General features: G+C 43.8%; 1 protein-coding gene across 3 annotated transcripts in view; it reads left to right on the top strand.

Annotated features, from left to right (window-relative positions):
- phkb (phosphorylase kinase, beta) overlaps positions 1 to 17,182 on the top strand; it is a 381,738-nt gene that overhangs the window by 145,861 nt on the left and 218,695 nt on the right. For all 3 annotated transcript variants that reach the window (XM_070898048.1, XM_070898046.1, XM_070898047.1), the window contains one exon: positions 1,245 to 1,360. In XM_070898048.1, coding sequence (XP_070754149.1) covers positions 1,245 to 1,360 — 116 coding nt within the window. The remainder of the gene's footprint in view (positions 1 to 1,244; positions 1,361 to 17,182) is intronic.

Here is a 17,182-nt window from a genome sequence, read left to right as displayed (position 1 = left end):
ATCCACTGGTTCCCCTTTATCTACCCTGCTAGTTACACTCTCAAAAAAATGTAAGAGATTTGTCAAACACGATTTCCCTTTCATAAAACCGTGTTGACTCTGCTGAATCATATTGTGATTTTCCAAGTGCCCCATTGCCATGTCACTAATAATAGATTCTAGTGTTTGTCCCTACTACTGGTGTCAGGCTAACTTGCTTATAGTTCCCTATTTTCTCTCTCCCTCTTCTTGAGTAGTGGGGTTAGATTTGCTAACTTCTAATCCACGGGGACCGTTCTTTAATCTAGGGAATTTCTGGAAGGTCAAAATCAATGCATCCATTATCTCTGCAGTCACCTCTTTTAAAACCTTAGGATGGAGGCCATCAGGTCCGGGGATTTATCGGCTTTTAGTCCCATGAATTTCTCCAATATTTTTTCTTTACTAATATTAATTACTTTAAGTTCCCCACAATGTTCTTTGTGTCTTCTATTGTGATGATAGATACAAAATATTTGTTTAACGTCTCTGCCATTTCCTTATTCCCCATTATAATTTCTCCTGTCTCTGCCTCTGCTTTTGCTTATCTCTTCCTTTTTACATTCTTATAAAAATTCTTACAATCTGTTTTTATATTTCTTGCTAGTTTACTCTCATATTCTATTTTCTCTCTCTTTATGAATTTTTTGGTCATTCTTTACTGATTTTTAAAACCCTCCCAATCGTCAGGCTTACTACTCTTTTTGCAACATTGGAATCCTCTTTTAATCTAATGCTATCATTAACTTCCCGAGTTAGCTACGGTAGTACTGTTTTTCAAGTGGTGTTTTTATTCCTCAAGGGAATTTATATTTGTTGAGAGTTATGAATTAATTCTTTAAATATTTGCCATTGCTTATCTACTGTCACAACTTTTAACCTAATTTCCCAAACTTCCTCAGCCATCTCACCCTTCATACCTCTGTAATTGGTATCATTTCAATTTAAGACCCTAGTTTCGGATTTAACTACATCACTCTCATACTTAATATGGAATTCTATCATATTATAATCACACTTTCCCAGAGCATTCTTTATTATAAGATTTCCAACCACTTTTTGCTCCCAATCATCTAAATACAGCCCCAAATTAGACAATAAAATGAGAAAGATGTACATTTAAATATTGAGAAAAAACCACAGTCACTACAGCTAAGCCAGATTAAAAACAAATTACTGACTGTCTTCTGCCTGTGCCGTAATTATTTTGTTATGTTGTTTAATAGGTATCTTTCATTCAAAATCTTGTTTTCTGTGTGGAAAGAAGCTACCGTAGGCCAGATTTTGGTATGTGGGAAAGAGGAAGCAAATATAACAATGGCAGCACTGAACTACACTCAAGGTATGCTGTTTCACAAGATTCTTATTTTATTTAATATTTTTATAATCATACATGAATTTAGCATGTTGGTTGCAAGTACAAATATAATGGGAAATGAAAATTATTTGCTCAGTTTTGACCATAATGTGCATTTGAAATTTTGGTCGGAATTTTCTGGGGTCTGTGCGGGCGCAAGCGGTTCGGATGGGAAATTTGAAATAAGTTAGAACTGGTCGGGAATCCGCTGTCATCATGCCCCCACTCGCCTTTCCCTTGGGCGTGTTTGCCGGTGCAACAGCGACTCGAACGGCAGAGGTGGGCGACCTAATTCAAATCATTATCACCTTGTTGTCAGACCCTTAAGCGCCTTTTTCAGTCTACCTTTCAAATTTCTCTGGCTGCCACGTGATTCACACAGCTCAGGAACCACGTCCGTCAGCTTGAGGCGGGGGTTAGAAACATAGAAACATAGAAATTTACAGTGCAGAAGGAGGCCATTTCAGCCCATTGTGTCTGCACCGGCCGACAAAGAGCCACACAGCCCTTGGTCAGCAGCCCTAAAGTTACATATAAACCTATGAACAATGACGGAAAGGCAAAGAGCACCCAGCCCAACCAGTCCGCCTCACACAACTGCGACACCCCTTATATTGAAACATTCGACACTCAACCCCAACCGGAGCCATGTGATAACCTGGGAGAGGCAATAACCAGATTAAAAACCCAGTACCCCATTCCTGCTTTCACTCCATACCCCTTGATGCCTTTAGCCGTAAGGGCCACATCTAACTCCCTTTTGAATCTATCGAACAAACTGGCCTCAACAACTTTCTGTGGTAGAGAATTCCACACTCGGTCCTAAATGGCTTACCCCTTATCCTTAGACTATGGCCCCTGGTTCTGGACTTCCCCAACATCTTGAATATTCTTCCTGCATCTAACCTGTCCAATTCCATCAGAATTTTATATGTTTCTATAAGACCCCCTCTCATTCTTCGAAATTTCAATGAATATAAGCCTAGTCGATCCAGTCTTTCTTCATATGTCAGTCCTGCCATCCCAGGAATCAGTCTGATGAACCTTCGCTGCACTCCCTCAATAGCAAGAATGTCCTTCCTCAGAGACCAATGTCCTTAAGAGACCAAAACTGTACACAATATTCAAGGTGTGGCCTCACCAAGGCCCTGTACAACTGCAGTAAAACCTCCCTGCTCCTATACTCAAATCCTCTTCACCGCCTGCTGCACTTGCATGCCAACTTTCAATGACTGATGTACCATGACACCCAGGTCTCGTTGCACCTCCCTTTTTCCTAATCTGTCACCATTCAGATAATATTCTGCCTTCCTGTTTTTGCCACCAAAGTGGATAACCTCACATTTATCCACATTATACTGCATCTGCCATGCAGTTGCCCACTCACCTAACCTGTCCAAGTCACCCTGCAGCCTCTTAGCATCCTCCTCACAGCTTAGTGTCATCTGCAAACTTGGAGATATTACACTCAATTCCTTTGCCTAAATCATTAATGTATATTGTAAATAGCTGGGGTCCTAGCACTGAACCTTGCGGTACCCCACTAGTCACTGCCTGCCATTCTGAAAAGTTTATTCCTACTCTTTGCTTACTGTCTGCCAACCAGTTCTCTATCCACGTCAATACATTACCCCCAATACCATGTGCTTTAATTTTGCACACTAATCTCTTTTGTGGGGCCTTGTCAAAAGCCTTTTGAAAGTCCAAATACACCACATCCACTGATTCTCCTTTGTCCACTCTACTAGTTACATGCTCAAAAAATTCGAGAAGGTCTGTCAAGCATGATTTCCCTTTCATAAATCCATGCTCACTTGGACCGATCCTGTCACTGCTTTCCAAATGCGCTGCTATTACATCTTTAATAATTGATTCGAACATTTTCCCCACTACCGATGTCAGGCTAACCAGTCTATAATTCCCTGTTTTCTCTCCCTCCTTTTTTAAAAAGTGGTGTTACATTAGCTACCCTCCAATCCATAAGAACTGATCCAGAGTCTATAGAATGTTGGAAAATGACCACCAATGCATCCACTATTTCTAAGGCCACTTCCTTAAGTACTCTAGGATGCAGACTATCAGGCCCTAGGGATTTATCGGCCTTCATTCCCATCAATTTCCCTAACACAATTTCCTGACCAGTAAGGATTTCCTTCAGTTCCTCCTTCTCGCTAAACCCTCGGTCCCCTAGTATTTCCAGAAGGTTATTTGTGTCTTCCTTCGTGAAGACAGAACCAAAGTATTTGTTCAATTGGTGTGCCATTTCTTTGTTCCCCATTATAAATTCACCTGATTCTGACCTAATTTGTCTTCACTAATCTTTTTCTCTTCACATATCTATAGAAGTTTTTGCAGTCAGTTTTTATGTTCCTGGCAAGCTTCCTCCTGTACTCTATTTTCCCCCTCCTAATTAAATCATTTGTTCTCCTCTGCTGAATTCTAAATTTCTCCCAGTCCTCAGGTTTGCTGCTTTTTCTAGCTAATTTATATGCCTCTTCCTTGGATTTAACACTATCCCTAATTTCCCTTGTTGGCAACAGATGAGCCACCTTCCCCTTTTTATTTTTACGCCAGACAGGGATGTACAATTGTTGTAGTTCATCCATGTGATCTTTAAATGTCTGCCATTGCCTATCCACTGTCAGCCCTTTAAATATCATTCGCCAGTCTATCCTAGCCAATTCACGTCTCATACCATCGAAGTTACCTTTCTTTAAGTTCAGGACCCTAGTCTCTGAATTAACCGTGTCACTCTCCATCTTAATGAAGAATTCTACCATATTGTGGTCACTCTTTCCCAAGGGGCCTCGCAGGGACCAGATTGCTAATTAATCGTCTCTCATTACACAAGACCCATTCTAGGATGGCCTGCTCTCTAGTTGGTTCCCTGACATATTGGTCTCGAAAACCATCCCTTATACACTCCAGGAAATCCTCCTCCACAGTACTGCTACCAGTTTGGTTAGCCCAATCTATATGTAGATTAAAGTCACCCATGATAACTGCTGTACCCTTATTGCAGTGTCCCTAATTTCCTGTTTGATACTATCCCCAATCTCCCTACTACTATTTGGTGGTCTGTATACAACTGCCACTAACGTTTTCTGCCCTTTGGTGTTTCGCAGCTCTATCCATATAGATTCCACATCATCCACGCTAATGTCCTTCCTTACTAATGCGTTAATCTCTTTAACCAGTAACCAGTGACGAGTAGGGAGAAAAAATGTGGGAAAATTCCTCTCCGACCCATCCAGGTGATCGAAATTAGTCCAGGAGATCACACTGGCTGTATTCTATTCCCTGCTGTAGTTACCATTATATCTGCGCCGTCTAACAAAAGGTCATCCAGTCTAATCCCAATTACCAGCTCTAGGTCCGTAAGCCTGCAGGTTACTGCACTTCAAGTGCCCACCCAACCATCTCTTAAAAGTGGTGATGGATTCTGCGTCTACCACTGTTCCAGGCAGCGAGTTCCAGATCCTCACAACCCTCGGCATAAAGAAGCCCCCCCCCCCCCCGCCTCAAATCCCCTCTAAACCTTCCACCAACCACCTTAAAACTATGCCCACTCGCATTAGACCCCTTCACCAATGGAAATCGACCCTTACTATCCACTATCTCCAGGCCCCTCAATATTTTGTACACCTCAATGAGGTCTTCTTTCAATCTCTTCTGTTCCAATGAGAACAAACTCAGCCTATCCAATCTGTCCTCATAACTTAAGTTCTCCATTCCAGGCAGCATCCTAGTAAATCTCCTCTCCAATGTAATCATGTCCTTTGGATAATACGGCGACCAGAACTGCTTGCAGTACTCCAGCTATGGCCTAACCAAAGTATTATACAATTTAAGCATAACCTCCCGACTCTTATATTCTATGCCTCGGCCAATCAAGGTAAGCATTCCGTATGCCTTCTTAACCACCTTATCCACCTGGCCTGCTACTTTCAGGGATCTGTGGACAAGCACTCCAAGGTCCTTTTGTTCATCTAGACTATTAAGTGGCCTACCGTTTAATGTGCATATCCTTTCTTTATTAGCCCTCCCAATGTGCATCACCTCACACTTCTCTGAATTAAATTCCATTGCCACTGCTCTGCCCACCTGACCAGTAGATTGATATCCTCCTGCAGCCCATGATTTTCCTCTTCATTATCAACCACACAGCCAATTTTAGTGTCGTCTGCAAACTTCTTAATCATACTCCCTAGATTCAAATCTAACTTGTTGATATATACCACAAAAAGCAAGGGACCCAGCACTGAGCACTGCGGAACCCCACTGGAAACATCTTGCAATCATTACCCTTTGCTTCCGACCTCCAAGCCAATTTTGGATCCAACTTGCCATTTTGCCATGTATCCCATGGGCTTTAACCTTCACGACCAGTCTACCATGTGGGACCTTATCAAAAGCCTTGCTAAAGTCCATATATACTACTACCCTCATCGACCTTCTTGGTTACCTCCTCAAAAAATTCAATCAGGTTAGTCAAACACGACCTTCCCTTAACAAATCCATGCTGACTGTCCCGAATTAATCCTTGTCTTTCCAAATGCAGATTTATCCTGCCTTTCAGGATTTTTTCCAATAATTTTCCCACCACTGAGGTTAGGCTGACAGGCCTGTAATTACTCAGCCTATCCCTTTTTCCCTTCTTAAACATGGATACTACATTAGCAGTCCTCCAATCTTCTGGCACCATGGCCAGATCCAAAGAGGACTGGAAAATGATGGTCAAGGCCTTTGCTATTTCCTCTTTTACTTCGCTCAACAGCCTGGGATGCATTTCACCCAGGCCTGGGGACTTATCTACTTGATGTGATGTGATTGGGATTACGGAGACATGGCTCCAGGATGATCAGGGCTAGGAACTCAACATCCAGGGGTATTCAACATTCAGGAAGGATAGAATAAAAGGAAAAGGAAGTGGGGTAGCATTGCTGGTTAAGGAGGAGATTAAGGCAATAGTTAGGAAGGACATTAGCTTGGATGATGTGGAATCTATATGGGTAGAGCTGCAGAACACCAAAGGGCAAAAAACGTTAGTGGGAGTTGTGTACAGACCTCCAAACAGTAGTAGTGATGTTGGGGAGGGCATCAAACATGAAATTAGGGGTGCGTGCAATAAAGGTGCAGCAGTTATAATGGGTGACTTTAATATGCACATAGATTGGGCTAACCAAACTGGAAGCAATACAGTGGAGGAGGATTTCCTGAAGTGCATAAGGGATGGTTTTTTAGACCAATATGTCGAGGAACCAACTAGGGGGGAGGCCATCTTAGACTGGGTGTTATGTAATGAGAGAGGATTAATTAGCAATCTCGTTGTGCGAGGCCCCTTGGGGAAGAGTGACCATAATATGGTGGAATTCTGCATTGGGATGGAGAATGAAACAGTTAATTCAGAGACCATGGTCCAGAACTTAAAGAAGGGTAACTTTGAAGGTATGAGGCGTGAATTGGCTGGGATGGATTGGCGAATGATACTTAAGGGGTTGACTGTGGATGGGCAATGGCAGACATTTAGAGACCGCATGGATGAACTACAACAATTGTACATTCCTGTCTGGCATAAAAATAAAAAAGGGAAGGTGGCTCAACCGTGGCTATCAAGGGAAATCAGGGATAGTATTAAAGCCAAGGAAGTGGCATACAAATTGGCCAGAAATAGCAGCGAACCTGGGGACTGGGAGAAATTTAGAACTCAGCAGAGGAGGACAAAGGGTTTGATTAGGGCAGGGAAAATGGAGTATGAGAAGAAGCTTGCAGGGAACATTAAGACGGATTGCAAAAGTTTCTATAGATATGTAAAGAGAAAAAGGTTAGTAAAGACAAACGTAGGTCCCCTGCAGTCAGAATCAGGGGAAGTCATAACGGGGAACAAAGAAATGGCGGACCAATTGAACAAGTACTTTGGTTCGGTATTCACGAAGGAGGACACGAACAACCTTCCGGTTATAAAAGGGGTTGGGGGGTCTAGTAAGGAGGAGGAACTGAGGGAAATCATTATTAGCCGGGAAATTGTGTTGGGGAAATTGATGGGATTGAAGGCCGATAAATCCCCAGGGCCTGATGGACTGCATCCCAGAGTACTTAAGGAGGTGGCCTTGGAAATAGTGGATGCGTTGACAGTCATTTTCCAACATTCCATTGACTCTGGATCAGTTCCTATCGAGTGGAGGGTAGCCAATGTAACCCCACTTTTTAAAAAAGGAGGGAGAGAGAAAACAGGGAATTATAGACCGGTCAGCCTGACATCGGTAGTGGGTAAAATGATGGAATCAGTTATTAATGATGTCATAGCAGTGCATTTGGAAAGAGGTGACATGATAGGTCCAAGTCAGCATGGATTTGTGAAAGGGAAATCATGCTTGACAAATCTTCTGGAATTTTTTGAGGATGTTTCCAGTAGAATGGACAAAGGAGAACCAGTTGATGTGGTATATTTGGACTTTCAGAAGGCGTTCGACAAGGTCCCACACAAGAGATTGATGTGCAAAGTTAAAGCACATGGGATTGGGGGTAGTGTACTGACATGGATTGAGAACTGGTTGTCAGACAGGAAGCAAAGAGTAGGAGTAAATGGGTACTTTTCAGAATGGCAGGCAGTGACTAGTGGGGTACCGCAAGGTTCTGTGCTGGGGCCCCAGCTGTTTACACTATACATTAATGATTTAGATGAGGGGATTAAATGTAGTATCTCCAAATTTGCGGATGACACTAAGTTGGGTGGCAGTGTGAGCTGCGAGGAGGATGCTGTGAGGCTGCAGAGCGACTTAAATAGGTTAGGTGAGTGGGCAAATGCATGGCAGATGAAGTATAATGTGGATAAATGTGAGGTTATCCACTTTGGTGGTAAAAACAGAGAGACAGACTATTATCTGAATGGTGACAGATTAGGAAAAGGGGAGGTGCAAAGAGACCTGGGTGTCATGGTACATCAGTCATTGAAGGTTGGCATGCAGGTGCAGCAGGCGGTTAAGAAAGCAAATGGCATGTTGGCCTTCATAGCAAGGGGATTTGAGTACAGGGGCAGGGAGGTGTTGCTACAGTTGTACAGGGCATTGGTGAGGCCACACCTGGAGTATTGTGTACAGTTTTGGTCTCCTAACCTGAGGAAGGACATTCTTGTTATTGAGGGAGTGCAGCGAAGGTTCACCAGACTGATTCCCGGGATGGCGGGACTGACCTATCAAGAAAGACTGGATCAACTGGGCTTGTATTCACTGGAGTTCAGAAGAATGAGAGGGGACCTCATAGAAATAATTAAAATTCTGACGGGGTTAGACAGGTTAGATGCAGGAAGAATGTTCCCAATGTTGGGGAAGTCCAGAACCAGAGGTCACAGTCTAAGGATAAGGGGTAAGCCATTTAGGACCGAGATGCGGAGGAACTTCTTTACCCAGAGAGTGGTGAACCTGTGGAATTCTCTACCACAGAAAGTTGTTGAGGCCAATTCACTAAATATATTCAAAAAGGAGTTAGATGAGGTCCTTACTACTAGGGGGATCAAGGGGTATGGCGAGAAAGCAGGAATGGGGTTCTGAAGTTGAATGTTCAGCCATGAACTCATTGAATGGCGGTGCAGGCTAGAAGGGCCGAATGGCCTATTCCTGCACCTATTTTCTATGTTTCTATGTTTCAAAGCTGCTAAACCCCTTAATACTTCTCCTCTCACTATATTTATTTTATCCAGAATATCACACTCCACCTCAATAGCAGTATCTGCATTACCCCTTTCCTTTGTGAAAACAGATGCAAAGTATTCGTTAAGAACCCTCCCAACATCTTCTGCCTCCACACACACATTACTCTCATGGTCTCTAATAGGCTCTACCCTTTCTTTAGTTACCCTCTTACTTTTAATATATTTATAGAACATCTTAGGGTTTTCCTTAATTTTACTGGCCAAGAATTTCTCATGCTCTCTCTTAGCATTCCTAATATCCTTTTTAATTTTGCCTCTTAACTTCCTATATTCCTCTAAAGATTCTAAAGTATTTAGCCATTGGTATATGACATAAGCGGCCCGTTTTTTCTTAATCCTTCCCTGTAAGTCCCTTGACATCCAGGGGGCTCCAGAATTATTTTTGCCAGCCTTTTTCTTTAAGGGCACATGTTTGGCCTGTGCCTTCCGGATCACCTCCTTGAATGCCTCCCACTGTTCCGACACTGATTTACCCACAAGTAGCTGTTTCCAGTCCAGTATGGCCAAATCACTCCTTAACTTAGCAAAATTAGCTTTTCCCCAATTCGGAACTTTTATTCCAGGCCTATTCTTGTCCTTATCCATAACCAACTTGAATCTGACTGAATTATGGTCACTGGCACCCAAGTGCACTCCCACTAATACCCTTGCAACCTGTCCAGCTTAATTCCCCAAAACTAAATCCAAGACCGCCCCCTCTCGTGTTGGGCTTGCTACATACTGACTAAGAAAGTTCTCTTGAATGCATTTCACGAATTCCGCACCTTCTATACCCTTCACACTAAATTTATCCCAATCAATATTTGGATAGTTAAAATCCCTTACTATTACTACCCTGTGGTTTTTGGACTTCACAGCAATTTGCCCACATATTTGCTCCTCTATCTCCCTTCCCAGCAGTGTGATCATCCCTTTTTTATTTTTCAATTCGACCCATATGGCCTATTTGATGATTCCTCGAACATATCATCCCTCCTCACTGCTGTAATAGTTTCTTTCATCAGTACCGCAACCCCCCCCTCCCCCGCCACTTTTTACCCCCCTCTCTATCTAGTCTAAAGATCCTGTAGCCAGGAATATTGATCTGCCAAACCTGCCCCTCTTTCAGCCATATTTCTGTAATGGCTATAATGACATACTCCCAAGTGTCTACCTGTGCTCTTAGCTCATCCACCTTATTCATTACACTCCTTGCAATAAAGTATATACCATTCAGCACAGGGAGACCTCCTTGCTTACTACTCATTAAGCCCTGTTTCCTCTGTCTTACAGATTCGTCTTCTCGATTCTTGTTATCCAATTTCTGCTTTACTTCCTTCCCTTTTGAATTTGTTCTTAGGTTCCCATTCCCCTGCCAAGTTAATTTAAACTCTCCCCAACAGCGCTAGCAAAACTCCCCGCGAGGATATTGGTCCCGGCACTGTTGAGGTGCAACCCGTCTGGTTTGCACAGGTCCCATCTCCCCCAGAAGCGGTCCCAATGCCTCAAGAATTTAAAGCCCTCCCTTCTACACCAACTTTCCAGCCACGTGTTCATCCTCTCTATCCTATTCTTATACTTATTAACACGTGGCATCAGTAGTAACCCGGAGATTACTACCTTTGAGGTCCTACCCTTTAATTTTATTCCTAGCTCCCTAAATTCTTCCTGTAGGACCTCATCCCTCATTTTACCTATGTCATTGGTCCCGATATGGACCACGACCTCTAGATGTTTACCCTCCCCCTCCCCCCAGGATGCCCTGCGTCCACTCTGTGACATCCTTAACCCTGGCACCAGGGAGGCACAAAACCATTCGGGAGTCACGTCTATGGCAACAGAAACGCCTGTCTGTTCCCCTAACTATAGAATCCCCTATTACTAGGGCTCTTTTATTCTTCGTCCCTCCCCCCTGTGCAGCTGAGCCACCCGTTGAGTTGAGTGGCCATTGCTCCTGCAGATTAGATAACAGCATGAAATGTACTACAAAAGGTTCCACCTCACAGCCGATCATTTTCCTCAGGCATCATCATCATCATCATAGGCAGTCCCTCGAAACGAGGATGACTTGCTTCCACGCCAAAACAGGATGAGTTCACAGGTGTTTCAATGAAGGACCGAATATTCCAGATCCCGAACTACATCCTGAAGGGTGAAAGATGCCTGTGCATGGATTTTTTTAACGTATGGTGGCCGTTGCACACCAGCCACCACATGGACTTGACAGAGCTAGGTCTTGGTCCAGTGGCAAGGGTTATCCAAGACGGTTGGAGACCTGCTCTGCTGCACGGACCTAGTGCACACACATATCGCAATATGGGCTGGCCTGTGCTGCCCCTGGACCCGAACTCACGCCTCTCCTGGGCCCCGATCACATCCCTTCACAGCCTCTCGCTGTATCTGCCCATGCTCCAATCACCTGGACCTTGATGATGTCCCTCTTTGCTGCTGTCTCCCTCCTGCACCAGCTCATGATGCTCCCTGAAGCAGCATGCCGCCACGCTGCTCCTGGGCCACCGCACCTCCGCTCCTTTTATAGCCCCAACCAGGCAGAAGCTGTTGCTGACTGCATTCCCAGCACAGATTTAGCTTTCTAGAGGCTGCAAATGTTTGCAGTAAAGTCACCATCCAGTCGCGCCTCATTGGTACAACCTATCACATCATTGACAGATTGCTTCTCTCATCTCAACTTGACCTGCCATCTATTCCATCAGCATGAGTGCTGTGTTTCCTGTCTCACCTTGGTCCTCAGATTCAGACCACGATGAGCCCCAACACCAGCAGCACCAGGCACACCAGCAGCACCAACAACACCATCAATCACCTGATGCTACACAAGACAGAGGGCATTAGCGCAGGGCTGCTGGAGGCGATACAGCCAACACAGGGTATACCAGCAGAGGATGACTTCCTCAACGTGACTGAGCAGCAGTATCAAAGGAGGGTCAGGCTATCGCGCCAGGTCGTCGCAGACATTTGCACATTCCTGGAGGAACACCTGCAGTCCAGAGGAGCGGGTGGACACGCTGTCAAAGTCACCAGCCCCCTCAGCTTCTTCGCCTCAGGCTTCTTCCAGGGATCTGCAGCAGACATTTGCGACATCTCGCAGTCGTCGCCCATAGATGCATCACACAGGTCACCAACGCCCTCCTTGACAAGGCAGCCAATTTATCAACTTTGCCACTGATGAAGCCAGTGGTACTAAGCGAGCGCTCGGCTTTGCCATTCTAACTGGCTTCCTACGGGTGCAGGGCGTCATCGACTGTGCACATGTGGCCATCAGGACACCCCATCATAACCCAGGAGTCTTTGTCAACTGCAAGGGCTTCCACTCCCTCAGGCAGATCATCATGCATGTATATGGAGGGAGTCATCGGAGAACCTGGGTGCAGCCCTCTGTCTCTGTGCAGTCATGTTTCTAAATGTTTGGAGCAATCACAGTCTCCATTGCAGTGCCTGCACAATCCTACATGAACCTTCAAATGGCTTCTTTAAATATCCCGGCTGAAAACGCGCCATGGATGCACCGTTTAATAGGGTAACGCGCAGGGCGGGCTTAATAGGCTCCATTAGCCCAAAGTCGATTTCTACAGCGTGATGGAAGCCAGAATAGGGTCGTGACCTGCCATGCCGACAGTGCACACCTGATCTGCCCTAGTAAAGAAAATTCCGGCCTTTAAATGCAGCATGCATGATGTGATCATTTATTTTCTTTACATTTAACTAGGATTTTATTGTTCGTGTGTGCTTTTCCTTGTTCTAGAGTGATGACAAAATCACTTTCGATATACAGTAGCCATTTGTGTTGAACATTTTTCCAATGTTACTTTTTCTTTCTACTATTGCATTTATAATGTAAATTGCATCTATGATTTTGGGAGGTGTAGGGCAACTTTCATACCTGTGTGCAATTAAGCTTAGAATGGAAACAGCTCTAGGGAATTCTGTTGGCCATTTGATTTTTTAAATATGTCAGTTTGCACGATGGTGCTGAAAAATCCCTTACAGTAACAATGCTACCCAAATGTCAAGACTTTATTTAATATTTTAGTAATGAGAGCAGGGAGGTTATGCTTAAATTGTATAATGGCATTACTAGAGTAATAAATCAATTGCAGTGAAAGTTTTTAAAATGACTTCTGTTTCACCACATTCCTTTTGCTCTATTCTCTTTTCTGAACATGATATTTCTTATTTATCTTAAGTTTAAACATCTTAATGAATGTGCAAGTGGCATTTCCCAAGGATCAGTACTGGGATCTCGGCTTTTCACCATTAATATTAATGAATTGGATCAAGAAAAATCCAAGTTTGCAGATGACACTGTTAAGATGGATTGTAAGTTATGTAGATAGGAACAGGAAGTTACAAAGGGACACAGACAGACTGTGGCACATGTGGGGAAGCCTTTTGAGAATGAGTTCCAGATTTCCACTACCCTCTCTGATTTCACTGCTAAATGGCCCAGATTATGCACCCTTGTTCTGTATTCCCCAATCAGTGTGAATAGTCTCTCTGTATCTACTTTGAATTTGAAAAAGTCAAATCAGTATATTTTTGTAATGGTGAGAGACTAGGAGCTATCAAGGAACAAAGGGAATTAGCTGTCCATGTACACCAGTCACTAAAAACTGGTGCACGGGTACAAAAATGTGATGACAGTTACCCAGGAAAGGCTGCTTTTCACTAAACTTTACCTATACTTCCTACTTACTGCTTTTTTGTCCCATCACTGAAAGTAAGTGACACAAATTACAAAAAGTAATCCAAAAAGTCAATGGAATGTTGGCCTGTATCTCCAAGGTTAGAGTGCAAAAGTGGGCAAAGGATATTTCAGTTGTACAGAGCTTTGGTTAGGCCCCATCTGGAGTACTGAGTTCACTTTTGGACGCCAAACCTCAGGAAAGATATATTGGCCTTGGAAGGGGTAAAGCGCAGATTCACTAGAATTATAGTGGGGCTGAAAGGATTAAATTATGAGGATCGGTTGTATGAACTTGACATGTATTCCTGTTTTTAGCTAATTATTACGTTAAAGGCGCTATATGTTGTTGACATTAAAAAGTTGAGGTGTTCTAATTGAGATACTTAAAATGATAAAGGATTCAATAAAGTAGATATAGGGAACTATTCCCTCTGATGGGGTGTTGTGTTGAAATAATCACTCTTGAATCTGCTAGGTCCAAGCAAGTAAAGATTTTATTTGAGCATATGCAAGGGAGCAGGTCTCAATTGCCTGAGGTGCTTCACTTTATTATACATGGGTTTGCAGCATATATTTATAGTACACAAGTTCCTGTAACTTGGTTTTGCGACAGTCATAAATCATTACCCAGCAATTATTTTACACGACGAGTTTCACAACCCAATATGCAGATTTTTCCTTTTATCTCAACTTTCTAGCCTTGGGCCTCCGATTCCCATGGTAACTCCTGTCTGACCTTCAATTCTCCCTATCCCCTTGCTCTGAGAATAACAATGAGTTATATGTTTTCCAAAGCTTCTAAATCAGCTAGCTGTCTCTAAAGATACCCTTGGTCAAGTATCATGCCTCATCATCATCATCATAGGCAGTTCCTCGAAATGAGGATGACTTGCTTCCACGTCAAAAAACAGGATGAGTTCACAGGTGTTTCGAATGAAGAACCCGAACTACATCCTCAAGGGTGGAAGATGCCTGTGCGTGGATTTTTTTAACGTGGTGGCTGTTGCACACCAGCCACCACATGGGCTTGACAGAGCTAGGTCTTGGTCCAGTGACAACTGGAGACCTGCTGTACTGCACGGACCTAGTGCGCACACATATCGCAGTGTGCGCTGGCCCGTGCAGCCCCTGGGCCTCTGGCCCTGAACTCACGCCTCCCCTGGGCCTCGATCACATCCCTCGACAGTCTCACAGCTCCTTCGCCCCGACCTCAACGCTCCTGCTGCATCTGCCCACGTTCCAATCACCGACCTGGACCTTGCTGACGTCACTTTTCGCTGCCGTTGCCCTCCTGCATCAGCTCGTGCTTTACCTTGTAGTAGTATGCTGCCACGCTGTCCAGGGGCCGCACGCCGCTCCTTTTATGGCCCCGACCTGCCGCTGATTGTTTCTCCACGCTGTCCATGCCTATGTGAGGAGCCGCTACCACCTACTAACTTGTCGTCTAATCCCATCTACAGCGTTTATTTCAAAGATTCAAACATTGTTACTATTTTATTAGCCCCACTCGTCGCACTTCAGTCCCTCCTTTTGGACCCCCGGTCAGGCCCCCTTGACTCAGGCGGGACACTCCCGTGATCCTCTATTCACCAATTACTCCAGGGATCCTTCTGGAGTTCAGTGGACTTCAGATCCTTTAATTTTAATGTTTACTTACGGTTTCACCAAGATCCCAATGACCTAGGCTGAGCCTTGACCCGCCATCTCTTTAGATAGCAAAATCATCATATATGTTTCCCAACATCCTCTTCCCTGCGGGGGGTGGGGGTTTGGTTGCGGTAGATACCGGGGTGTACCCTTTGTTGGCCAGCATTACCATCTGCACCGCTTGGGACACCATCTGACTCTGGTAGCAACATATACAGAGACTGACCAACACGACTGCTATAGACGCAACGGCCGCTGCCATCCTCCCTACTTCCCACCAGTTATACTGCATTCTTCCCGCTTTGGCTCGGTTACTAGCAGAGTCCTCCAGTGCTCTAGCCACATCTTTGGCTAGATTCACTTGTACCCTTCCCCTCGTGATTGCTTGACGGCTCTGTTCAGTGAACCCTTTGGTAGTGGCGAGGGCCCTTTCTAACGCCACCCGGACTGCCCTTCCCAGGGCGTCGTCGATATTTAAAGTACCATTCTACCATGGGCGAGGAGCAACCTCTGACCCCTTACTCAAATTTAGTTCACTGTTCCAGTGTTCCAATTCTGTCCCGCCTGGGGTATTCTCTGTTTCTTGAGTTCTTTCCTGATCTTACGCCACCTGGGGTCTTCTCTACGTTGCTTACTTGAGGTGGAGGAATTATTTCCAACTCCTCAATTTATCATGATATTGGCTAGCCCTCTTAATCTGCATTAGTAGTATACCCAGATCAATTCACTGCCTCCGATATCCATATGCTTCCTCACACTAACTTTGTCCTTTCTGAATGTTGGTATAATTTTGGCTTATGCATCAAAGTCTTGCTACATGGGTATATATTTATCGAATACTCTCTCATTACAATTGGAGAACTACCAGAGCGTGTGAAATAATATGAACCTAAGTGTGTGCTGAAATATTGTGCTCCATAATTGTGCAGTCTATACTTAAGTATCTCATTTACTGTTGGTTTCACTTGAACATAATCCCATCTACAGCATTTATTTCAAAGGTTCAAGCATTGCTACTATTATAAAATTAGAGCTAAGCCATTTAGGAGTGACTTCGGGGAGCACTTTTTCACACAAAGTGTAGTAGAAATATGGTACTCACACCCCAAAAGGCTGTGGATGCTGTGTTAATTGAAATTTTCAAGACTAAGACAGATAGACTTTTGTTAGGTAAGGGTGTAAAGTTGTATGGAATAAAGGCAGGTAAATATAGTTGCGGTACAGATCAGCCATGTTCTAATAAAATGGCAGAATAGGCTCAAAGGGCTGAATTGCCTACTCCTGTTCCTACATTCCTATAACTTTCCTACCTGTCTTTCTCTATCACTACCTTCTTCCTATTTGTGATCACACTAAAAACCCACATCAGTTAAGTTTGGCTAAATAGTAATTCTGAAAGATGCTGTTTTCAATATTTTGGCGACTGAATATTCAAGCAATTTGCTCAAACTACAGCATAATTTTCAAGCTGACATTCAGCAGCCCAAGCCACTGACAAAATTAACTTAGTGGTGCAAGGAACTGAACTGTGACAAAATGAAATATCTGGTACAGCAGCACTCACTAAATGAAAATCTATGCATAATGTACAATTAAACTGAGGTTAATTGTAATGAAGTTATGAAAGAAAAGTTGATTTTAAAAGCCCTTTATTTCTTTGTGTGAAAGCTAAAACATAGTCATGGAAATAATTTGTATTTGGATGATTATTCCAGCTCTAATGGACTACTTAATAGGTTAGATTGGCCCAGAAATTCCGGTCGGA

The sequence above is a fragment of the Pristiophorus japonicus genome, chromosome 13 (genome assembly GCF_044704955.1).
Source record: "Pristiophorus japonicus isolate sPriJap1 chromosome 13, sPriJap1.hap1, whole genome shotgun sequence".
Classification (NCBI taxonomy): Eukaryota; Metazoa; Chordata; class Chondrichthyes; family Pristiophoridae; genus Pristiophorus; species Pristiophorus japonicus.
This window is presented reverse-complemented; position numbering and strand designations above follow the sequence as displayed.